This window comes from Gopherus flavomarginatus, chromosome 8 (genome assembly GCF_025201925.1).
Source record: "Gopherus flavomarginatus isolate rGopFla2 chromosome 8, rGopFla2.mat.asm, whole genome shotgun sequence".
NCBI lineage: Eukaryota > Metazoa > Chordata > Testudines > Testudinidae > Gopherus > Gopherus flavomarginatus.
This window is the reverse complement of record NC_066624.1, coordinates 64,537,818-64,561,270: the sequence shown is the minus strand read 5'-3', so window position 1 is coordinate 64,561,270 and position 23,453 is coordinate 64,537,818. Positions and strand designations below refer to the sequence as shown.

The 23,453-nt window shown below is 41.6% G+C and overlaps 2 protein-coding genes across 5 annotated transcripts in view; one reads left to right on the top strand and one right to left on the bottom strand.

Moving 5' to 3' along the window:
• The window catches only part of PPP2R3A (protein phosphatase 2 regulatory subunit B''alpha), a 767,863-nt gene that overhangs the window by 474,260 nt on the left and 270,150 nt on the right, over positions 1-23,453 (bottom strand). The window lies entirely within an intron of this gene.
• VPS8 (VPS8 subunit of CORVET complex) overlaps positions 1-23,453 on the top strand; it is a 231,457-nt gene that overhangs the window by 20,703 nt on the left and 187,301 nt on the right. For all 4 annotated transcript variants that reach the window (XR_007775959.1, XM_050965339.1, XM_050965340.1 and 1 more), the window contains exons 7-12: positions 7,170-7,294; positions 11,048-11,134; positions 15,140-15,207; positions 16,218-16,371; positions 16,492-16,551; positions 17,407-17,514. Coding sequence is in view for 3 of the 4 variants with exons in the window: in XM_050965339.1 (XP_050821296.1) it covers positions 7,170-7,294; positions 11,048-11,134; positions 15,140-15,207; positions 16,218-16,371; positions 16,492-16,551; positions 17,407-17,514 (602 nt within the window). In the remaining variant the exon portion in view is untranslated. The remainder of the gene's footprint in view (positions 1-7,169; positions 7,295-11,047; positions 11,135-15,139; positions 15,208-16,217; positions 16,372-16,491; positions 16,552-17,406; positions 17,515-23,453) is intronic.

Sequence of the window (23,453 nt, the reverse complement as noted above, 5' to 3'; positions counted from 1 at the left end):
GTGAATTACACTGTGTATAACACAAGTAAACTCCCAGTCCCAGACCATCCAAAGAAATGTGCATCTTTTACTGCCCAGTACTCTCCTGGACAATACAAGCTCATATAAAGTCTGTCATTTCATTAACAGAAAATGATATGCACAAACCTTATCTAAAATGGAGTTCCCCAGCCACTTCAATCCAAACACACTGGTTTAGATAAAACAATAAAACAAGTTTATTAATTACGGAAGGATAGATTTTAAGTGATTTCACATAAGGCATAAAAGTCAGAATTGGTTACAAAGTAAATAAAAGGTAAAACAATCTAATAACTTAACAAGCTAAATTAATTCAAAGCAAATGTTTATCTCACCATATGCTTTAGCAGTCTTTCGGCTGAAATCCTTTCAGTCAGGATCTCTCTCCCAGTTCAGTGTCAATTTCCTTGTCCTTCAGGTGGTGTTGATGCCATGAGTAGTGATGAAAGGAGAAAGATTTTTGGGCTTCTGCTCTCCTGTTTTATAGCTCTTTTCCTTTGAAAATTATCTCCAGTTGAGGTTCAGGAGACAGCCAGTCTGTGGAGAGGGGAACCTTTAGCTGTTTGTTGCAAAGATGTAAATTTCTCCCTCTCCCCTTTTTTCCTTCCAAAGAATGACTGCTTAACCAAGTAATAGTCTATTTGATTTCATTGACACCTGGCTGAGGCATCAGTATGCCTTTTTGTTTCTGAGAAACTGCTTTCTGGCTGTTGCCCCAGCTTTAGAATATATCTTAGTAACATTCTACAGTAGAATCTTACAATTTTACATACAATGTTGCCACACTCAATTTGCTGATCATTATTGTCCTGGCAAAATGTATTTTCTAATGATACCTCACAAAGCATACTTTATACAAAATCCATTATAGTTTTGTTAAAAGAGTGAGTATAGGGGGTTCAGACTGTCACAATATATCCACATATGTTGGCCCTTTTTGGGCATGTGATCACACTGGGAGTTCATGTGCAGTTGTTAATGACCCCAAGTTCTTTTCAATACAGCTAAATGCAAAATCATACATGTAAGAGAATGTTGATCAGACTTACAGCAAGAGGGATTGCACCCTAGAAAGTAGTGACACTGAAAAGTATGTTTAACTATGTTCAGCTTATCAAGTGTTCTGCATCAGTGATTATTCTTGTATCATGTATCAGCCTTTCCAGTATTTTGCCCATGATCAGGGTCTGGCTTACTGGCCTGTAATTATAGGACTCATCCTGTTTTCCCTTTATAAATATTGGCACAACCTTGACTTCTTTTAATTTAATAAAAATTAACGTTATTGGTCTGGAGCACTCATCAGCCAACTCACTTAAAATTCTTGAGTACAGATAATTCACACTTACTAACTTTTAAAAATGTTTAGTTACCACTGGAAAATAGAATCTACTAAAGATCATATTAAAGAGGGCATTTCATCATATATATGGATATGTCATCAGCTTTGTTCTGAATGCAGAACAGAAATATTTACTATACACTTCTCTTTTAGATAACAGCTTTCAAAACTACTTAGCAGAAAACAATAGCTCTTACCCTAGGACTGTCAAATCAGCTTATAAAGGTAGGAGAAACTGAAGGAGACTACTGAGGAGGGATTTTTCAAGTCCACCTTTATAGAAATATGGGGATTGTCTTGCATGATCTAGACTAGGTCTGTGTATAGTCAGGTGGCCAGTTTCCAACTGTATTCAGAGGCCAGTACAAGAAATGTCACAGTAGAAAAATCTGTTCATGGGAGGAAGTTTCTTCCTAACTCCTGTCAGTGGTTGAGTTACACCCTGAGGCATGAGGTTTTTTTGTGCATTTTGTTTGTTTTTTATAGCCTTTATAAATGTTCATCCTTTGTAATGTACTGTGGAAGTTCTAATTGTTATATATCCAATCTCTTTTGAAGGGTGCAAAGCTCTTGTCCTCTATCGTGTAGAAGTGAGTTGCACAGGCTAATTTTGCATTGTGTTTAAAAGTAAAAATATTTTTAATCTGTTTTTAAATTTGCCCTTAATGTCATTGAGTGACTCCTTGTTCCATTATGTGTCGGTAAATAAAGGCCTGTATCTCTTTTTTCTCTGTACTCTCTACAGAGTATTTTTCTTTATACTGTCAGTTCCCTCTTATTTGTTTCCTGTAAACAGTTCACATCTTCATTTCTCCTCATGTGACTGATTTTTTTTTTTGTGCCTTTGATGGTTGTTGCTTTTCTTTAAACTCTTCTGTTTCTGCAACATCTCTTGAAAACTGAATGTATTCAAACAGATTTATATGAATATTAGACTACATGACTGAGGCTGAAGAGAGTTAATTTGTCTAAGCAGCATGGTGAGTGGATTAGGCACTAGCAGACAGGTGATTGGGGCCTAATGTCAGTTCTGCCACAGGTTTCTTGTGTGTGATCTTAGTCTAGTTACTTACTTATGTTTCATACGCCATCTGTAGATGGATCATTGATACATACCCATGTCAGAGAGGTGGTAAGAGGCCTAACTTAAGTGTTCGTGAAGTTGTAAGATTAGTCAGAGAAAGAGTTCAGAATAGAATTTGTGAATCCTGACTCCCAGCCGTGTGCTCATTCCCTGTACTGTGTTTGTGCAGTGCCTAGCACAATGAGACCCTATTCTGGCCTGGCCTGTAGGCACTACCATAATAAATGTGATTTCGAGAAATAAATAATCCAAGGGGCTGCTTATGTAAATAAGAGGCAACTTCCTGCTGGACTCTTACTGAAGTCTTTGAGTAGCTTGGTGTCAAAACAAAACAAAAAAACTCACCCCAGATAATCTGCTAGTCTGTATTTAAAGCACCACCAAATTTGGGTGAGAAGGTTTTGTGTGTGACATGGAGGGGGTTTAGGATGTCCCAAGTAGGAGTCCCATTTAGCTCTGCAGTGAATGCATAACCATACAGAAAATACTGTGGGTGTGTAGGGGGTTGCATTTATTATGAGCTCACTAGCAAAATTCAGTGACAGACGTATCTGTGTATTTTTACTCTTGCTTCTGTATGGCTCCTTACCATGGGGGAAGGGAGTGGGCTTTTCACAATTGCCTAACAGACTTAGGAGCACAAGTCCCAGTGAAAGTCAGTGGTGCTGATACTCCTAAATCATGTAGGGAAAATCCTACCTGGGGACTTTAAACAAACTTTCAAAAATTTGTGGATTAAAAAAATCCTTCCTGTTATTTACTGTGTTCCATAATACATGGTCACAAGATGAAAATTACATATGTTCTCTTAAATTAGTGCTTTTTCCATTATACTTTCTCTCTGATTATCATGAAGTCAGGGTGAATAGAGCAAAGTCTGGCATACACACTTCTGTAGTAATTCTATGTATTAAATTTTTTTCTGCTGTAGTATAATTACCAACCACCCTTCTCCCTTCCTCCTGTCCCATTCTCCCATTTTTAAATAAACAAAACATTGCGAGTTAACAACAAAACAAGCTCTACCAGCAGAATTTGGAGGCTCTAGTGCTTTCTTTAGCTTATTTGATAGTATGTCTGTACTGCTATCTTCACTTTCTTCTGTTGTACTGATTTCTCTCTGACTTTTCTCTTTCTTGACCCTTTCCCCATGGACTGAAAAGGAAAAGGTATAGTAATATTGCATCATGCATGTACTTTGCATGAATGTCTTGTCTCCTGCTTTACAGTGCTGTTTTGAATGCTGAAAGGCCAGGTTACCATATATTGCAGTTCAGGGTCTGTGAGCTGGGCAGTGAAGGAAGCAGGGCTCTCTCTTGCTGGCTATTGCAGCTTATTGCCTACTCTATTAGCAATCTTATTTTTGAGGGTCTGACTCTCTTTTTGTTGTTGTTTTTTCATGGCTCTGTCCTCCAAGAGCAGTAGAAGTGAAGACAAGCATATGTGCTGTTTGTGGCTCTTCAGTGCAGACCACCTTTAGCTACTTTTCCAGGAGCCAGGCAAAACAGAGTACTTCTACGAGGTCGAGGTCTAGGCCTGACTTCCCCTGCAAGCAGATAGTGATGGCATTTTATCGGCCAAACTGATTCCTCCTTCTGTCATGGGATAGCAGCTCCATAAGCCCTTGGTTTCTGGTGGATTTAGTGTTTCTTCCCCTGTGAACAGTTCTTAAAGTGCTTGCTCATGTCGCTTCCATTCTAGCTGTGCATGTGCCCACATGAGCAGACAGTCAGATTTTTGCCTTAGCAGTATCTGTAGGGTCTGCTGTGGTGCCCTCTTGAGTGCCACGCTCACGTGTTGCTGCTGGCCCTATTCCCTCTCAGTTCCTTTTTACTGCCTATGGTGGTGAGTTGGAGTGACTTTCCCTTATCTCGCAGTGGCTAGTGATTGTTCTACTTTGGTCTTTGAGCCTTAAGGCCTTGTAAATAGTTTGTTTACAGTAGTTAATTAGTAAGACACAATCTAGACTGGATAGTCAGGGTGCTGGTTCACACCCGTTCATCCTTAGATTGGTGGTTGAGCCCCGAATCGGTGTTGGAGGGAGTTCCTTTCGTGGCTCAAACCCTGGTGCTGACCCTGGTTTCTGATGCCTTGGTCTGGGGAGCCTACCTGGGTGAGCTCAGCACACAGGGCCGCTGGACAATCTGTCCCTCCACATAAACGTCAGGGAGCTCAAAGCCTGGCCTCACAGGCTTTCCTGCCCCACTTGAAGAGCAAGGTGATGCAGGACCTGGCAGACAATACCACAGCAATGTATTATATCAACAGGTAGGGTGGAGCCAGGTCGTCGGCACTTTACCATGAAGCTCTCCACCTTTTGGGACTTCTGTGTGCGGCATGCCATCCATCTGGTAGCTGTGCATCTGCTTGGGGCCAGGAATGTATTAGCAGATCGCCTCAGCAGGACCTTCTTGACTCACTACGAGTGGTCGCTCCACAAGGAGGCAGTCAATGTGTTCTTCCAGAGGTGGGGGACTCCCCAGGTGAATCTGTTCGCTTCCCATCAGAACAGAAAATGCCACGTGTTCTGTTCGTTCTGGGGATTGGGCAGGGGCTCCCCATTGGGCGGCTTTCTGCTCCCATGGTCGGGGCTCTGATGTCCCCTTCCCACTGTTGCAGCTAATCCACAAGTTCCTCATGAAGATCAAACAGGACAAGGTGAAGGTGATTCTGATAGCCTCAGCGTGACCTCGGCAGCACTGCTTTGGCATGCTGACAGACCTTTCCATAGCTGCCCTGCTGCAGTTAACTTTCTGGCCAGAGCTGCTGTCCCAGAACCATGGCAGTCTTCTGCATCCGAACCTGGTGCGCCGCACTTGACAGTGTGGCTTCTGCATGGCTAAATGCGTAAAAACAGGAATACTCAGCCTGGGTCCAACAGGTCTTGTTGGGTAGCAGAAGGCCCTCCACCAGAGCATCCTACTTGGCCAAGTGGAAGCAGTTCACGTGCTGGGCCTTGGTCTAGGGTATGCTGGCTGAGTCCAGGGTGGCCAGCAGTGAGGCCTGCTATCTTCTGCATCTCAAACTCCAAGGGTTGTCCTTGTTATTGATCAAAGTCCACTTGGCAACTATTTTGGTCTTCCACCCTCCACTCCAGGGCAGGTCTGTCTTTGCTCATCATATGATGGTCCAGTTTTAGAAAGGTCTGGAGCATCTGTACCCACACGTTAGAGATCTCGTCCCTCGCTGGACCTGAATCTCATGCTGTCACAGCTCATAGGTCCTCTCTTCAAGCCTCTGACTTCCTGCTCCCTTCTCCTTCTCTCCTGGAAAGTCTTTCCTGATTTCAATAACATCCGCCCATAGGGTCTCTGAGATCAGGGTGCTTACTTCAGAGCCACCCTATATGGTGTTCTACAAGGTCCAGCTGCGGCTGCATCCAACTTCCCTGTCCAAGGTAGTTTCACAATTTCGTATGGACCAAGACACATAATTACTGGTCTTTACGAAGCCTCGTAAATCGGAAGAGGGAAGTAAATTGCACGCCTTGGACATCAGGAGGACGCTTGCACTGTGGGGCTAAAAATAATATTCAGATGTAATTCAGCATAGTTCTAAATTAATGATGTAAAGCTCGCTAATGAGGCAAGACATTTTATAGCTAGATTGGTAAAGAGCTACTTGTGGAAGACTTCAGTTGGTGATGCATTGTTGAATGATACAGTTGAAAATACCATGCTAATATTACTTACAAAATTGATTTGTTAAAGGAGCAATCCAGTGTGTGTAAAATTCAGAATGAACAGGATTGGTAATAAAAATGTTCTTTTATAGACTCAGACTTTAACGTCAGAAGAGACTATCATGATCATCTAGTCTGACCTGTTGCATCAGTTTCTCTTGTCAGCGAGAAAACACAGCTTCCATATAGTAAAGGGTTTTTTTGGTTAACTTTTTGGGAGGCTATAATATTAATGTCAAAAAAGACATGAGACAACTTTATAAAACAAGTTTAAAAAAACATTACGGAGGCTGCAATTTTCCTCCTAACTGGCAGGTTGTAAGTAAAATTAAAGTAGGAAGGAACTGATTGTGCTTTGAACTGATAGGAAGAGAACAACTTTCATCTTTCAGATTTCCACTTCAGGAGGAATTGTACTTCAGTTTGAACATGTGGTGAATGTTTTCAGATTAATGTATTGTTTCAGGTTGGGATTTATTAACTTCCTTGTTAAATGGTGTCCAGAAATTTCAGGTAAAGAAAGCTGTCTGACCTCCTCACTAGAATCCTCCTGTCTGGTAAGAGCAGTCTGTGCTGGGAAGGATGCCATTGCTTAAGGAGGCAGGACACAAGTTCCTTTATTTTCACTTCTTCCCCCACCTGTTAGTAAAAAGTAAAAGTAGTTTATTTAAAAAAAAAAAATCAGCTCCAACAGCAACCACGAAATAATAATTTAAAGGATATTAAATATTTGCCTGTATTTCAAAAAATCATCAAAATTGTTTGTTTTTCTACTGAGGTAGTTTAAAAAAACAAACCCAAATACTGTGTTCTTATTAAAGTAGTCTACTAAGTCAAGCAAATACCAAATTGGTTTTTTCCTTCTCTTTTCTGGCTTAGACCCTGCTTTTAAATTCTTGTATGTGTGCTTAACTTTAAGCATGTGAGCAGTACTTGTACTCAAAGTGAAGCATGTGCATAAGTATTTGCAGGACTGAGTCCTTCATTTTAATGGTTATACCTGTTGTTTTATCATTCTTACTATATTACTTCTTGTTTAGATCCAAACCAGGCTCTTCGGCTTTGTCTGGGCAGCACTGCTGTTGGGGCCCAGTATGGGGCTATCTCGGCTCTCAGTATCAACAATGACTGTTCAAGACTACTGTGTGGCTTTGCAAAAGGACAGGTAATTGACATTTAATAGGAGTAAAAATGTTGGAGAATAGGAATAAGGCAATTAGGGAATGATTGTTGTTTGAAGGATAACAGTTTCTCATAGTGCAGCATGCTTGTCTACCAACATCTCTTCCTAGGGAGCTAGCTGATTTGGGTTTAAGCCTTTCCTGTTTGATCTGAGTGTTCTCTAGGAATTATATACTCCACTTAATCCTGAATTATTTTAAGAGGTAGGATTGATTTGAGTAGCTCACATCTGAATCTTTCCCCAAAGTTTGGGGCTATTCAGAGGTATGGTTTGATGCATTATAATGAAGCAGTACAGGAACTCCTCACTTAAGGTCGTCCCGGGTAATGTTGTTTTGATAAGTTGCTGATCAATTAGGGAACATGCTCGTTTAAAGTTGTGAAATGCTCCCTTCTAATGTGGTTTGGGAGCAGCCTGTTGCAGCTTGCAGGTGGGTGGTTGGAACCAAGGTGGACCAGCAGCCCCCCTAAGTTCCCTGTGCAGCTGCTGTCCCTCCCCCCACTGCCTTGTGCAGCTCCTACCCTCTGCCTTGGAGCTGCTCCCAGAGACTCCTGCTTGCTGTCCGGGGGGAAGGTGGGAAAAGGGGGCTAATGTCAGGTTGTCTCCCCCTGCTCCTGCACTCTGCTTAGCCCATCTTCCATAGAGCAGGTGGGACACACGATGGAGGGAGGGAGCTTCTAGGCAGTAGCTGCCATCTCAAGTCTCAGCAAGCTGATTTAATTAACAAGGCAGTGTACTTAAGCCTGGGGTCAGCTACTTAAAGGAGAAATTTAAATTTTTTTCTCTTGCACACAGAGTGTCTCTATCTGCTCTCCCTCCTTTCCTGTTGCCTTGTAGAGTGTTGTGAGTTAAACTCTGAGGGCTCAGTCAATTGCTAGTTCATTTAGCAGTAGGGCATTTCCCGGGAAATAGCCCACCCACTGACTCCTCCACCTCAGCCAGGCTTCACTATCATCATCACTGTGTACCAGTATTAAATTGTTTGTTTTAAAACTTATACTGTAATGTGGAAAATAATTTCCCTGGAACCTAACCCCCTCATTTGTATTAATTCTCATGGGGGAAATTGGATTCGCTTAACATAGTTTCGCTTAAAGTCGCATTTTTCAGGAACATAACTACAACATTAAGTGAGGAGTTCCTGTAGGTTCAAAGTGTGTCAAACTTTGGGGAAAGAGGGCTCTGATTTTAGTGTTGCAGTTTGGATCCATCTCTAGTCCTAAAGAAAGGAAGCCCTGGACAAATATATTATGTATAGTTATAAAATCAAAATTCCAAGAAGATAAAATGTTGTATGCTATGTTGTTGTTGTAGCCATGTCGTTTCCAGGATATTGGAGAGAGAAGATGGGTGAAGTAGTATCTTTTATTAGACGAACTTTTGTTGGTGAGAGAGACAAGAGAAAGCTCATCTCTCTCACCAACAGAAGCTGGTCCAATAAAGAAATTGTCACCCACCTTGTGTCTCAAGGAGATAAGTTTCATATCAGAATAATATTTTAAGATCAAGAATCTCTGCAACCTTTTCCATAACTTGCATGTGTATATCTTTTCTTTGTTTATCTTCTTCTCCTTCTTTTTGACCAGATACCTTTCACTCTTCTTTCATAGCAATGAAATATAACTGCCTCCTGTAATAGTGTCCTTACTCTATCATCTTATTTTCTTCATTTCATTTCATCATTATTCTCTCCTTGGGTTGTGAGAGGGAGAGGAAGGGAGGAAGCAGGGTGATGGATATTAACTGGGGGTGTTGTAAAGTAAATACATTCCTTGAATATTTGTTCCTGTACACACTGTGATGCCTGCTTTTCAAGCCAATTTCATTAAGTAAAAATTGGAGATGAGTTTCTTCCATGCTAGGAAGATACTTGAACACTTTTTTCCCCGACAAAGTCATGTTCTTGTGAATTTTTGTATAATACCATGAAGTGGGGAAACTTGAACATTGCCTCCTATGTGCCCCTCTCATCTTTCTGATCTATAAGGCTTGTGCAAAACTGAGGGTAACAATATGGAACTAAGCCTTTTGTTGATCTCAGCACACAAATCACCAAGCTTTTAGTATTTTTAAACTCTTAACTTGCAAATACACTTTATTTTTATATAATAACTTTTATGTACTTTTAAAAGTTATTATATAAAAATAATCAGAATTTTAGCCTTCTAGATGTGTTAGAAGTCTTAGATGTATTAATGATGAAGTTCTGTAGCAGCATTATAGCTAGAGTGACAGAGAAATCTAGTTAGTTGCCTGAGCTTTACCTATTTCAGACCATGATTTCAGTTGCTCAGGCTCCATAACATTTTGATCTTTTCATGCTGAAAGTTTCTCAGTCTGATCACTACTGGAAAAATAGATTTTTTTTTTTTTTTTGGTAAAGTTTGAATGTAATCTGTTCAATTAGAGAACAAGGGGAAAATGTCTCAATTTTTTAAAAAAACACCATTAAAAAAAATTGTCGTCACAATAGCTAAAGATAGAAAATTGAAACATAGCAGGGAGGTAGTTAGCAAAGGTATGCAATACCTTTTGAGAGTTTGCTGGAAACTGGTTTTAATTAGGCTGTTATGAATCTATGAAAATAGCACTTTGCATCTCAGTTGGTGTTCAGTTTTTAAATGTTTAACTTTTTTTTACGTACAGTCAGAAGAGGTAAGCTTATGAGACATGCACACTGGAGCATTGCTGCATCCTTGTGATATTCTAGGATATGCATGGGATTCCATAGGGTGCCTTTTTGTTTGTGCTGCTGAAAACTTTGTGCACCCAATGCATAAAGGTTTCAATGAGTCAGTGAGACAAGTCTGAGGAGAACTCTCGCTTTAAGTGTGGAAAAGCCAATGCTCTGTTGAACCTCTAGCTAAACAGGTTCAGGTCATGGAATCTCTAAAATCACAGCAATAAAATTTACATTAAGACCATGTACTAAAGCACTCAGAAGTTGGGGTACATGGAAGTTTTATTGGCGTATACTCAACCTTGATTCTTCCCTCTTGTGTGCATGCTTTCTTTACAAAGCAGTCTTTAGTTACCTGTAGCCAGCCCAAGACTGTGGAACATGATCCCACAGAATCTAAACCTCACCACACTTTTTTGACTTTACCTTGCAAATAAAATACAACACACCATGCAGAAATAAAATTTAAATTAACATGCAGTTTCCTTGAGTGGACAGAGATGAGATTGGAAAAAAAAAATGGTCAGATGCTAACATGTCACTTGCAGTGCTGGAGAGTGATCAGATATCCTGGTGATGGGCATGGTATAAGAATCTGAAGAGAATAGAATGACTTATGGTCAACAGGTCTGACCTGTCCAGAGTAGGGATCAGTAGTAAATGTTACACATAGATCTCTAATGTAGAAGAAATTGTATGGACTGTTGCACTATTTGAAAAATGGTATATTGTAGGTATTTAAAGACTGTATTATAATGGTCCATTCATTTAATATCATATAAGGTGATGAGAGGTAGGTTTTGCTGGAAATGGAAAGCTTCTGTGGATTAGTTTTTATTTTATTTTTTTCAGGCTGCGCATGGACAAGCAAGATAGTGTGCATCAAATCAAATTTAGAAACAGGTCATCAGATGAAAATCTAAGATTAGAAATTTCTTGGGAACTGAGAAACTTGTTAAATTATTGATGCTCAGGGAGTCATGGAGAATAACTTGTTTCAGTTTGCATACCTGATAATGAAAACTTGTACTGAAGAAAATGAACTTTGTTTGCAGATTACCATGTGGGATCTGGCTAGTGGAAAACTTTTAAGATCGATAACAGATGCTCATCCTCCAGGAACAGCAATTTTACATATCAAGGTAATAAGCATTCAATAGTCTTATTACATAGTTCCCTATTAATTCCAATGGTAATAGACTATCTGAGATGTACCTGCACCAAGACAAAGTAGCTTTACAAAGGAGATTACCTTTTAAAGCATTTTGAGATCTACTGATGAAAAGCATTATATAAGAGCTAATACCATTTTATATAGAACTCTGTAAAATTGATGCAGATATTCTTTTTTCTTTGAGTTTTTTTGAAGATGAAAAGCAGAAATTACAAAGTGACATCTACTCCATTGTTAAGATTGTAGCTGAGTTTCTCTTAAAACTTTGCCCCATTCCCTCCAAAATCTTTAGATAAGGGTCTAGTAGCCTCATAATTGATAGGTTAGATCTGGGACTGAGGTAGAATTTCCTCCCAAATTTGAAGTGATGCATCCTAATGAGACTCCAAAAGTTCTTTGGTTTGTTTTGCAACTGACCAAGAGAAACTTTGGTTTATCGGATTCATCGTGTAAGAACACCAGATTAGCTTAATTTAAAGAAGAGAATGACCTGGAGTCATTCCCATTTTTGTCCAGGTGCCCTTGACCAATCTCACCGAGGCCGGCCAGGAGCACCCATGTCTGCCCAGGTGCCCCCAGCCAACCTAACAGAGGTTGGCCAGGAGCACCCACGGGACGATGACGACGGCTAGCAGTCGCATTGTACCGTCTGCCATCGGCAAGGCAAGGGGATGCTGCTGTGTAGTACTGCAGTACCGCATCTGCCAGCAGTACCGCATCTGCCAGCAGCACCAGGAGACATACGGTGACAGTGAGTTGAGCGGGCTCCAAGCTTGCCATGATATGTCATCTGCATGGATAACCCAGGAAAAAAGGCGAGAAACGATTTTTTGCTATTGCTTTCACTGAGGGAGGGATGGGGGCCTGACGACATACCCAGAACCACCCGCAACAATGTCTTTGCTCCATCAGGCATTGGGAGCTCAACCCAGAATTCCAATGGGCAGCGGAGATTGCAGGTACTGTGGGATAGCTACCACAGTGCTATGCTCCGAAAGTCAACGCTAGCCTCGGTACTGTGGATGCACACCGCTGACTTAATCTGTTTAGTGGGGCTGCACACAATCAACTGTATCAAATCGATTTCTAAAAAATCGACTTTATTAAATTGACCTAATTTTATAGTGTAGACATACCCTAAGATTCTCTTTCTCGCTGGGCCCAGCAGAGGAAAGTAAAGATGTGAAGGACTGATAAGAAAGCTGAGCTGTTTGCTAAACAAATCCAGTTTGTGCCAAATGATTGTGGCTGTGTACTGAATTTTTGACAAGCTTTTTGATTGAAGTGAAAAGTCAATTTGCTGTCTAAGAACTTCCTTCTTTGCCAGTTCTCACCAAGCAGATTTAAATAAATTTGGGGTTCTAATCACTCAAATATGCACCTCAGATGTTCTACCACAGTCATCACTGTAGCCCTTTGTAATTGTTGTGTTGAAATGTTCCCAATTAATAATACTAAATTAAGGATAAGGGTGCAATAAAACCCAACTTAGTTTTCAGAGTCAAGTCCCTAGATTGATTACAGAAAACTTATTTAGTAGAGGACCACTAGGTGACACTTTGAGCACCTGGCATTGGTCACTGTCGGAAGACAGGATACTGGGCCAGATGGACCATTGGCTGACCCACTATGGCCATTCTTATGAGTGATAAACCCAAACTTTATTCAAAAGGAAAATTAGTTAATTAAACAAACAGTAGTTGATCCATCCACTGACAACAGAAAGAGGTACAGTCTTGTAGTCCTGAAACCTAATGGTACCCTTTTGATATTAATTGGAACTCTCTCCAATTTTAACAAAACTACTCCTGTTATAATCCATTACTGCTGATGGGGGGGGGGGTTGGGGCAGCAAGGATCCTCCAAGTGCTGCTGTGGCAAAGGACCGTCCTTAAAGTACTGTCATAGCAGCGCTGGGCTGCTGATGGGGGGTAGGGGGGAGGCGAGGGCAGACATCTCTAAGAATTCCATTTACTTTACAAGGTAAACAATCTCTCCTTCTGCCTGACTTTCCTTATCACACAGCAAAGGGAATGCCATCTTGGGGAATCCTCTCCTTCCATTCTTTGTCATGGCTCTGTCCCCACGAAAAGGCCACATTTCCTCCCTGAGGGATTTCTCCCTCCTGATAATCCTGAGCGAGGGGAGAGGGAGGTGAGGTGAGGCGAGGCGAAGAGTTGCCAGTTTTGCTCAGTTGTATAAGAAGCTGCAATATAATTATTATGGATTAAGCAGAGTCGGGCACGTGCCATCTCATCCATTCAGAGGTGAAGATTGTTTAAAGTACACAGCAGTATTTGCAATGCAAGCTGGTGCACAGAGCCCCTCTCCTCCTCCGTTTCCACTCCTTTAGTCTTAGCGCAGCTTGCCTGAAAATATTTGGGGCCCAATTCTCCACTCTGTTGCACAAGATAAAACCAGAACACTTTTTTCAGCAGATATTGCAAGTTGTATCCCTTGTCCTCCACGGCTGGTTCCTCTCTGGGGAAGGCTCGCAAAGGAGACAAGCTTGAAAACTGGGAAGAAGGTTTTCTCCAGATAAGCTTGAAACGGTACCTGAGAGAGTGATAGGAGCAATTGGAAAATCAGCTTGAAAAAGTATAGGATCAAACCAAAGGGAAGAGAGTCTCTTCTCTCCCAGGCTAAAGCAGATTTCACTCTCCCCTTCACTCATTTAAGAAAATCAAGTGGGGGTGAATAGCAAGGCTCTTGGTAAAGGGAGGAGACTTCCTTAACTTTCTGACTCTCCAATGACTATGAGACACAATGGTGTTGGAAGATCCATTACGCCATCTGGCACTCTTTGCTCACACCTGAGAACAGTCTTCTGTCCAGGGCGAAAAGAAATATTACAACTTTGACTGAGACATGATACTTGAAACCAGGTTATCTCTTGTGATTTACAGTCCTGGGCAATGGCCAGCTTAGTATTTTCTCTGTCTTAAAATATTTAAATTTACAACTTTATCACCATGGGGATTAAATTAACCTGGGACCGCTCTATTGTTTATAATAAAATGGTGGCGCACAGATTCACTGTGTGTGTTTACTGATGGGATTTATTTTCCCCATTTCGTGCAAAATGTAATATCAGCCATGCCATGCTGACTCACAGCTTTGGATCTTTTTATATTATTCTACTTACAACTTTAAACTTTAGTTCCATAAGAAAATACATATGTCCTGAAGGCTGGTGTCTTATGAAGGCAAAGCTCAATTGGACTCTTCCATCACAGTTCTCATCAAGACTTCTTTGTGATAAGAGCATAGGATAAAGCTAGAACACTTTAACCATATTTCCTTCTTTCCCCCTCAGGTATTCATCTTACACTGAGTTAGTCCTATGAAATTGTTGTCTTTTCTCTTTAAATAAATCTTTATTTGTGGTAATGTAGAAAGTTTGATTTCTGCAGTAAATGTGTGTAGGGGGAAATCTTGGTTACTTGCTTTGGACCTGTTTAAAGCAATATATGAATGGATAAATAATTCAATCAACATTCACCTACTTAACATTATAAAACTGTGGGATAAGCAAGAGAGCTTAGAGCTTTTTCCTTTTGATTACTAAATCTATTTAGGAAGAGTTAGCTTCACAATTAGTGCCATTACAGTATTGACACTTGCAGTAGCACAGTATTTGATTTTACCATGGTATTTTAATACTTGGAATAAAAATACTGCAAATGCCATAATAAATTCTAATACTATAACTGCTAAATGTTTGTATTTTATGGCAAATAACTTTGTTTAGACTGCAAGTTAAAGATCTCACTGTAGGGCTTTTTCCAGTATGAATATGTAAACACAAAGAATAATGTGCTAAATGTGGCTTTTCTGTTTCATTAACAGTATTAACATACTTGCCACCCTTTTAAAAAAAAAAAACCCATCCGTGGGGTTTTTCTGCTGAAAGCTTTGACTTTTTTAGATTTGAAATTGCGACAGAAAAGGTATAATCTAATTCTCTGTTCAGTTTACAGATGACCCAACACTTGCAATTTGCAACGACAGTGGAGGCTCCGTGTTTGAGCTGTCATTTAAGTAAGAGAACAACTAAATTTTGTGGGAACGTGACAGTAGAGAGAAGTCTTAATTTTATAAATCAAAGTTTTTAGAGCTAAAAAAAGCCTTTGAACAAATAGGGTATCTTCCAAATGGTGAGAAACTCATAGATCAGGACCTTAATAAAATAATAGCACAAAGTTTTATTTCAAACCCTACAACAGAAGTAGCATGGAATCTTTTCTGCCTAGATCATTAAGCAATGTATCTCTTTGACTAAAGACCTCCCCACCCACAACATAGGTGTGTGTGGAAGACCACATTTGGAAATCACAGGGAGAGAGTATTTTCCTAATGTAGCACAGTTCAACAGGTTCCTCCCTACCTTGGACAATATGTTGGATCTAAGATTTGGCCTTACAATTGCAGTAAAATACGCCTTTTGATTAAAGTTGGATACATTTGGATGGATGTGATATGGGAGCTAAAGCAGACAGTTGACTGCAGCTGTGGGGGAAATACCATTCCGTTAGGGACTCCTGGCAGTTTCCCCAAAGTTGTCCCCCCACCTCCTGCAGTGCAACTCTTAATCTTCAGACCTAGTTCTCCTAACTCTTTCATTGGCAGTAGCTGCAAGTTAGTTCTCAGCAGCTTTCTTCCTTTATGTATAACTTGTGTAGTAGTGGACCTCACAGCAGCTGTGGGCAGACACAGAAGTATGGGATTAGGGCCTGACAAGTTACCATGGGTGGGGTAGTGGTAGCTTCTGGTAATGGGCCAGGAGCTGCTAAAATGCTTTTTTAAAGCAGAATCCCAATGACTCATCCTGTCTCTATCTCCTGATACTCCTTGAAATGCCTTAAAAGCAGTGTCCGTAACTCTTACCAGGCATTGTGAAAAAGAATTTTTTTTTAAAGTAATCATCTAAATTTACCTAATTTCGTAGTGTAGACCAGCCCTGAGATCGTTTTGGATTTTTTTTTTAAGTCTTGGGCAGGCCCATTCTTGGCACTGCCAGGTATTCATCAAGTTGATTGTTCTGTTTTCAGGAGAGTTATGGGTGTGAGAACATGTGAGTCTCGATGTCTGTTCAGTGGTTCCAAGGGAGAAGTTTGCTGTATTGAGCCCTTGCATGCAAAGACTGAATTGAGAGATCATCCTATCACCCAGTACTCACTACTAGCAATGGCTTCCCTAACTAAGGTATTCTGCCTCTCACATAATCTATCTGTGCCAAATTAAAATGAAAGATATTGAAAAATATTCTAAAATAAAGACTTTCATTATTTTTGTAACTTTTTTTTTTTTTTTTTTGGGCTAAAGATTCTAGTCATTGGCTTGAAACCATCTTTGAAGGTGTGGATGACTTTTCCCTATGGTCGTGTGAGTAAGAACAAATAGCTTCTTTTTGGATTAAGGTTACAGACCACTCTTATGGTGAAGTTCATTCTTAAATCTTTGTGCCATAAACTCCGTATGAGGGCGTTATGGCAGAGGAAACTGTGGACCTGATTCATACCAGGACAGGGACTGAGAGAGGAGGCAGCATTTCTGAGGGCTGCCCTAAATTCTGCCTCAGATGCAATAACTTGTATTGGCGGCTCCTGCAAACAGGGATAGCGGAGGTATAGGAATTCCTTGGTCATGCCTCCCTGAGGTAGTGGCTTTCATGGCATGGGACATAAAGCTGATTATGACCTGTAGGTGACACCATAAGGGGGAAGAACTCTAATAAATCTTCTTTAAAATCAGTTTAATGAGACAACAGGCAATGAAATATCTTAATCATAATCCTGTGGTTATTACAAGGTGTCACTATAGGGCAGAATTAGTGCCCTAACTGTGCATTTTCATACCTTAACATGTTTGGATCTCAATCATGTAATTCTTGGTTTTGGAATAAATACAACTTGCCTGTAACATACTTTACCATAAATTACTATGTACTTTCCATCTTAACTCCTTTTTTAACGTAATTTTTACTAGTAATTTGTACACAGTTCATGAGAATGCCATGCTTCTCTGGACAATGTTGCAGAGAAATTACAATCTTTTTGGTGCCAAAAGTTTGCTTTTCCTGACTTTCTAAATGGATTCTCAAGTGCTGGAGCAGTCAGAGACTACTGGTATCAAGAGTTCCATCTGACATGTTCTTATATCACAATGAAGTCAGAGTGAGTGTCAACCTAATTCTGTGTACACAGTATGATAAAGAGGCTGTTCTGTCTCTCTCTTTAGATGGATCCCTCTAGTGTCCCACTATTGGCGTGGCATTTTGTTGCAGTACAGAGCTCTGTGAATCCCATGCTTGCCTTCTGTCGAGGAGATGTTGTTCATTTTCTTTTGGTAAGTCTGAATTGCTTGTTACCTATTGTTTTCTAGATAATCCCCTCTAGAATGGAAATTTAATTTACTCTGGATCAATGGTGATGTAATCCTATGATGTGAATCACTGCAGTTCACTTTTGAATTGAGAGACTTGTTGTGTGGTGTGTTTTTTTTTGTTTTTGTTTTTGTTTTTGTTTTTTTTATGGCTTGGGAACACTGAGACAATGCCATTGTATAAATGTACCCCAAGTCTAAGATGGCTCGATCAAGTGTTTTCGTAGTTTAACATAACAGAGTTGAAAAATGTTCTCTAGATACATGCTGAACCTTCTCCTCAGCTTAGCAATTTTTATTGAGTTGTCCTGATTTGGAGCCCTGTCCAATCTCAGTGAAGTTAGTAGGAGCTGGATTGGTTCTAAAGGTATGACTACATTGCATTGTAAACCTGGGCTTAGACTCATGTTTGAGCCCAAACCCTCCTACCATCCACACACAAATATTTCTGACTTGAATCACTTAAGCCCTCAGGATCTGAGCTGTAGGTCCTGCCAGGGTGGTGGGACTTGGGCCAAGTCCTGTCTTTTTGCTATGTGGATGCAGCTGTAACCTGGGCTCCCAGACTCATGTCTGGAGAGTCTTCCAATGCTCTCTCACAATGTCCTGGGCCAGTATTTATTGGTTCTCTATCACTTAAGTACCCACTGGATACCCAGAAACTGGAAGCACCTATTTGTTCCAGTGCTGACTGTTGAACTTAGAACACATTTAACCAGTTTGTGTGTTAGTTATGGCCAGCAACAAGAAGTAGTTCAGCACTAAGCCCTACACCAAGTGCGCTGCTAGCTGACCATGGGAATGCAGCCAGATTCTGGTTAATCGCTGATGCAAGGAAAACAAGACATTCAACATCATCAAGAGTACCAGAAATGATCATGTCTTACCAGGAAAATGCACAGAAGCTTGCGACGTTAGTGGTCCACCAGACAGCTGATCAGTGCAGAGTGTGAATCAAGCAACTTAAGACTGATAACCGCCAAGTCAGGGATGATAACCACATCTCTGAGAACTCCCTGTCTACCTGCCTCTTTGAGGAATTCAGCCAGGTGCTGGGAACTGTGCCAAGCACTGAGCACACAGTGGTACATTATACGCTAAGTGGAGATGGCACCTTTATGATCCCTGATCCAGAGTTGCCACCAGATGAAGCTCAGGAAGTGAATTTTTTAGCACATGCCTGTCCCCGAGAAGCCTTTGTGGCTGGAGCAGCTACAGCATGTCCTGGGTCCATACTCTGAGGAAATGTTTGAGGATGCCCTGGAGGAGCAGCAGGCAGTGGAACCAGAAGAAGAGGCAGAAGTAGCACTGGAACTTGGTAAGTTTCTGCCTCCAGGTTTGTTAGTATATGCATGGGATGGATTTCTGGTTTATGACCCAATGAAGTGATTATTAGAAGGCAGGTGTTGCAGCATGTATCCGCTAAGGAGACTGCACACCAATGCGATGGCCTAACCCACAGTCACCCCCACAACATGGAATTCAAAATGGATACTGGGAAGTGAAAACAAAAGTTAAACAAGGAGTTATGATGGAATTTTTACTAGATACTCGTAGGTTACAAACTTGTGTTGGGGCATTAAAATTAAGGGCCTTATATTGCCTTCCCTGAAAGTATGCCCCACTGTACAACTTGGTCACACCAGACCATCCTGAACTGCCAGTTCAGATCATAAACTGTAGTGTGTGTGTGGTTGGTCCGTGGGTACCATATTATACATCCAGAATGCAGAAGGGGATGGAATTTAGGTGATGGGTGCCCTATTATGAGTCCAGGATATTCCTGGGATAGGTATTTAATTCTTGGATACCGTATCATGAGTCCAAATTGTCCAGGGTGTGTGTGTAAGTGTGTGTAGTCCATGGTGGGCTGCAGTATTTGTAAGTCCAAGCTGCACTGAGTTCACTGCATGTATTGCAGCCTCACTGAAAGCTCCCTGCATTCATCTGGCCACTAAAGCACTATCCTGTTAATCCCCCCCATGAATTTTCACCGAATCCTGTTTGCTGCTGTTTGCTAGCTCTTCCTGGAGCAGGAGCTACAGATGAATACAGTAACTCCTCACTTAAAGTTGTCCCAGTTAACGTTGGTTTTTTTGCTGATCAGTTAGAGAACATGCTCACTTAAAGTTGCCCAATTCTCCCTTATGTCATTTGGCAGCTGTCTGCTTTGTCTACTGCTTGCAGGAAGAGCAGCTCGTTGGAGCTAGCTGGTGGGGGCTTGGAACCAGGGTGGACTGGAAGCCCCCCATCAGCTCCCCATTTCCCAGCCACCCAGCAGGCTATCAGTTGCTGGCAGTTCAGCTGTCCCTCCCCCCTCTGCCTTGGAGCTGCTCCCTGGAGCCTCCTGCTTGCTGTGCGGGTGGTGGGAGGAAGAAGGGGGCTAATGTCAGGGTGTCTCCTTCCCCCCCGCTCCTGCACCCCACTTACCCCATCTTCCATAGAGAAGGGCGGACACATGACAGGGCTCAGGAGGGAGCTTCCTGGCAGCAGCTGCTGTCTCAGCTTGCTGATCTAGTTAAAAAGGCAGTGTACTTAAAGGAGCAATGTGCATCTCTCTCTCACACATGGTCTGTGTATTTCTGCCATGCTGTCTCCCCTCCTTGTGTTCGTGCTGCCTTGTAGAGTGTAAGGCTACATTAACAACAATGTGTTAACCCTTGAGGGCTCAGCCAATTGCTAGTTCATCATTTAGGAGTAATGCATTCCCTGGGAAATATCCCACCCTCTGACTTTACCACCTCAACCAAGCTTCACAATCATCATTGCTGTGTACCAGTATTAAATTTTGTTTAAAACTTCGTGTGTGTGTGTGTGTGTGTGTGTATGTATGTATATAATATATTAAAAAAAAATTTCGCCATGTATATATTTTTTTTTTGTTTGGTGAGAAAAATTTCCCTGGAACCTAACACCCCTCTCCCACCCATTTACATTAATTCTTATGGGGAAATTGGATTCACTTAACATCGTTTCACTTGAAGTCGCATTTTTCAGGAACATAATTACAATGTTAAGCGAGGAGTTACTGTAGTCATTTCAGAGCAGGGCATACTTCTTAGGGCCTCCTTTATAGGCCACTAGCCCCCTCCATTTATAGATTTGTATATGATACACATGAAAAGCTTTTTAGCAGACACGTCTGGCTTGCCCTTGGTAGTCTGGAACAAAAGATCCCTTTGCTGTGTCTTCCAGAAAGTGGACTGCCTAAACAGATTCTAAAGCCATAGGTAGCAGACCACAGCAAGTGTCCTTCTGACCGCAACTCTAAGAGGCCAGCGGTAAGGAAATTTTATGAATTGATTTTGTAAACTGGACTTTACGATAATGTCTGATGGCTTTCTGCTCTGCACAGCTCTCAAATATCTGAAGGGCATCTGTGAACATTTTTTCCTCCAGAATATAACAAAACTAATGATTCAGACAATCTCAATTTATATCTCTTAGATTCCACAACCACTTTTGCTACAGAGGAAGTCACATTTTTTTGGGCATACTCGGATAATTTATTCTTTCATTTTGTCTTGGCAGGCCCTTCCGCCTCTGCGGGGCATCCACAGTCAGTCAGGCGTCTTGCATTGTGTATACTCATACAGCGTCGAGGAGGAGGCTGATAATTAATGGCGACTCCGAACCAATGGGAGAAGGAGGCAGGCCAGGTTGAAGGACAGAGAGACTGCAGAGCATGAGGAGAGATTGGCAGCATAGTTCCTGGACCCTGAGCTGTGCTTGAGCACAGCAGTCAGAGCTGTTTGAGGAGGAGCTTGTGCTCAAGACAGCAGGAGTGCAGGCTTCAGTTCCATCTGCACCTCCCACTCCAGCTCCTTGCCCTGAGTCCTCACCACACTATGTTCTGCAGCCCACTTTGGACAGTTCTGTAGTTGGGTGGTCCGTGTCGCAAGGAACGAACACTTGCTGGAATGGGCAAATGTTCCCTGTTCATTCCTCCACTCCAGTGCAGCAATGGCAAGTGTGTGCAAAACACATCAACAGGGTCAAAAAGAACAAATTCTGCCTTTGTTGGTGGCTGGCCTGGCTATCATGTTTTATTAAATACATGTGTAAAAACAGTGTCTTGTTTGCACAGAGCTGTGGTGTCGTGAGGACTGTTTATTACCTTTACTAAAACTCAGGGGTTCTCAAACTGGGAGTTGGGACCCCTCGGGGTCGTGAGGCTATTACTTGGGGGGTCATGAGCTGTCAACCTCCACCCAATCCCGCATTGCCACCAGCATTTATAACGGTGTTAAATATATAAAAAGTGTTTTTAATTTATACAGGGGGGGTTGCACTCAGGTTTGCTGTGTGAAAGGGGTCATCAGTAAAAAAAATAGTTTGAGAACCACTGCTAAAACTGAACTACATGAATAACAATCTGTAATCGGTGGGTTGAAGTATATGCCCATTTTACAAAATAAAGATAAAAACTTATAAAATGTAATATATTCTATTTATATCCATGAGCTTAAATTCTTCATAAAAACCATCACCACTGGTAGAAAGTGTGAAGGGGGACCCAACCAGTCCCTCAGGTAGTACTCAATCACTGTATGCTTATATCAATAATATGAACATTCATACATCTGTTGGGGCCATGCAAACCATAATATGGGCACAGAAAGCATCCCCAATTTCCATTGCACATGTGGATCTTGCTCCAGTTATGACAGGTGCTCTTTCTGACTGTGTACCAGTTCAATAACAGTAGTGCCATGAGTCCACTCCTGACAAAATGGCTCACCTTTTTCCTCAGAGACATTGTGCAGGCACAGCAGGCCACAGTAATGTGAATGGCATTAGTAACATTGGCATCCAAACGGTTCTGTGAACGATGCCAACTGGATTTCAGTATGCCAAACATACATTCAGCCACCATTCTGCACCTGCTAAGAGTGTAATTAAATCTACTTTTGCTAGGACCTCTGCCATCAGGGTATAGTTTCATAAGCCAGAGCAAAAAAGGGTTTACGGGGTCCCCTAGAACAACAGTGGGGACAGTGACTCCATACAATGTCATTTGGTGGGATTAGTGTCACCACTTGTCTATGAAGGTAATGTCTTGATCTGCAGGAAATGCTGGCATGATGCACTTTACCAATACAATCCATGCTATTGTCTGGGAATCTGCCTCTGTGGTCAACCAGCAACTGCAGGATGATGGAGTAGTACCGTTTGCAGTTTATGCATTCATGTTCTCCTTGAGGAGGGCAAACTATGGGCACATGAGTCCCATTAATGACTTGATCAGTTTGAAAAGCCATTCTCTCAGAACTGGCAGTTATTTCAGAAAGATTGTGATGCACCTAAACGTGGTGGACATAAACCTCTTCCCCCAGAGCTGACTTGCCAACACCAAACTGGTTAGCCATAGACCTGTAGCATTTGGGGTAAACAGCTTCCTGATGACTATTGCAACCCACTTCTGAACTGAAGTGGCTTCTCTTCTGTGTTTGTCCTGAAGCTGGAAGGTCTAGCAAGTTGATTACAAACCACTAGGAATGCTTGCCTTTCCATGTGAAAGTTCTGGTTATCCCAGGTCCGCATGATGATGAGATCCTACCAGTCAGTGCTTGTGGCCCTGCTGTAGAAGCACCTGTCTATATATGAGGAATCTGGAGATATAGCAAGAGTTATGAACATCATCAGCAGGTTAGAGTCTGCCATGTCCATCTCCTCCTTTTGAGAGGTGCTTTCGATGGGTCAGAAAACGCTGCCAAAATGTTCACCAGTGTCTCAGGAATGTTTTGCCTATTTCCTGAAATAGGAGTGAAAGCGCAAGCTGGACAAGCTCTTCCAATGGCAGTTCATCCATGCTGCTGACTCCAGTTGCTGGGAGTATGAATATGGCTTAGCTGCATGTGTGGGCTAGTTGAGAATTTCCAGTCAAGTTGCTGCAGGATGTT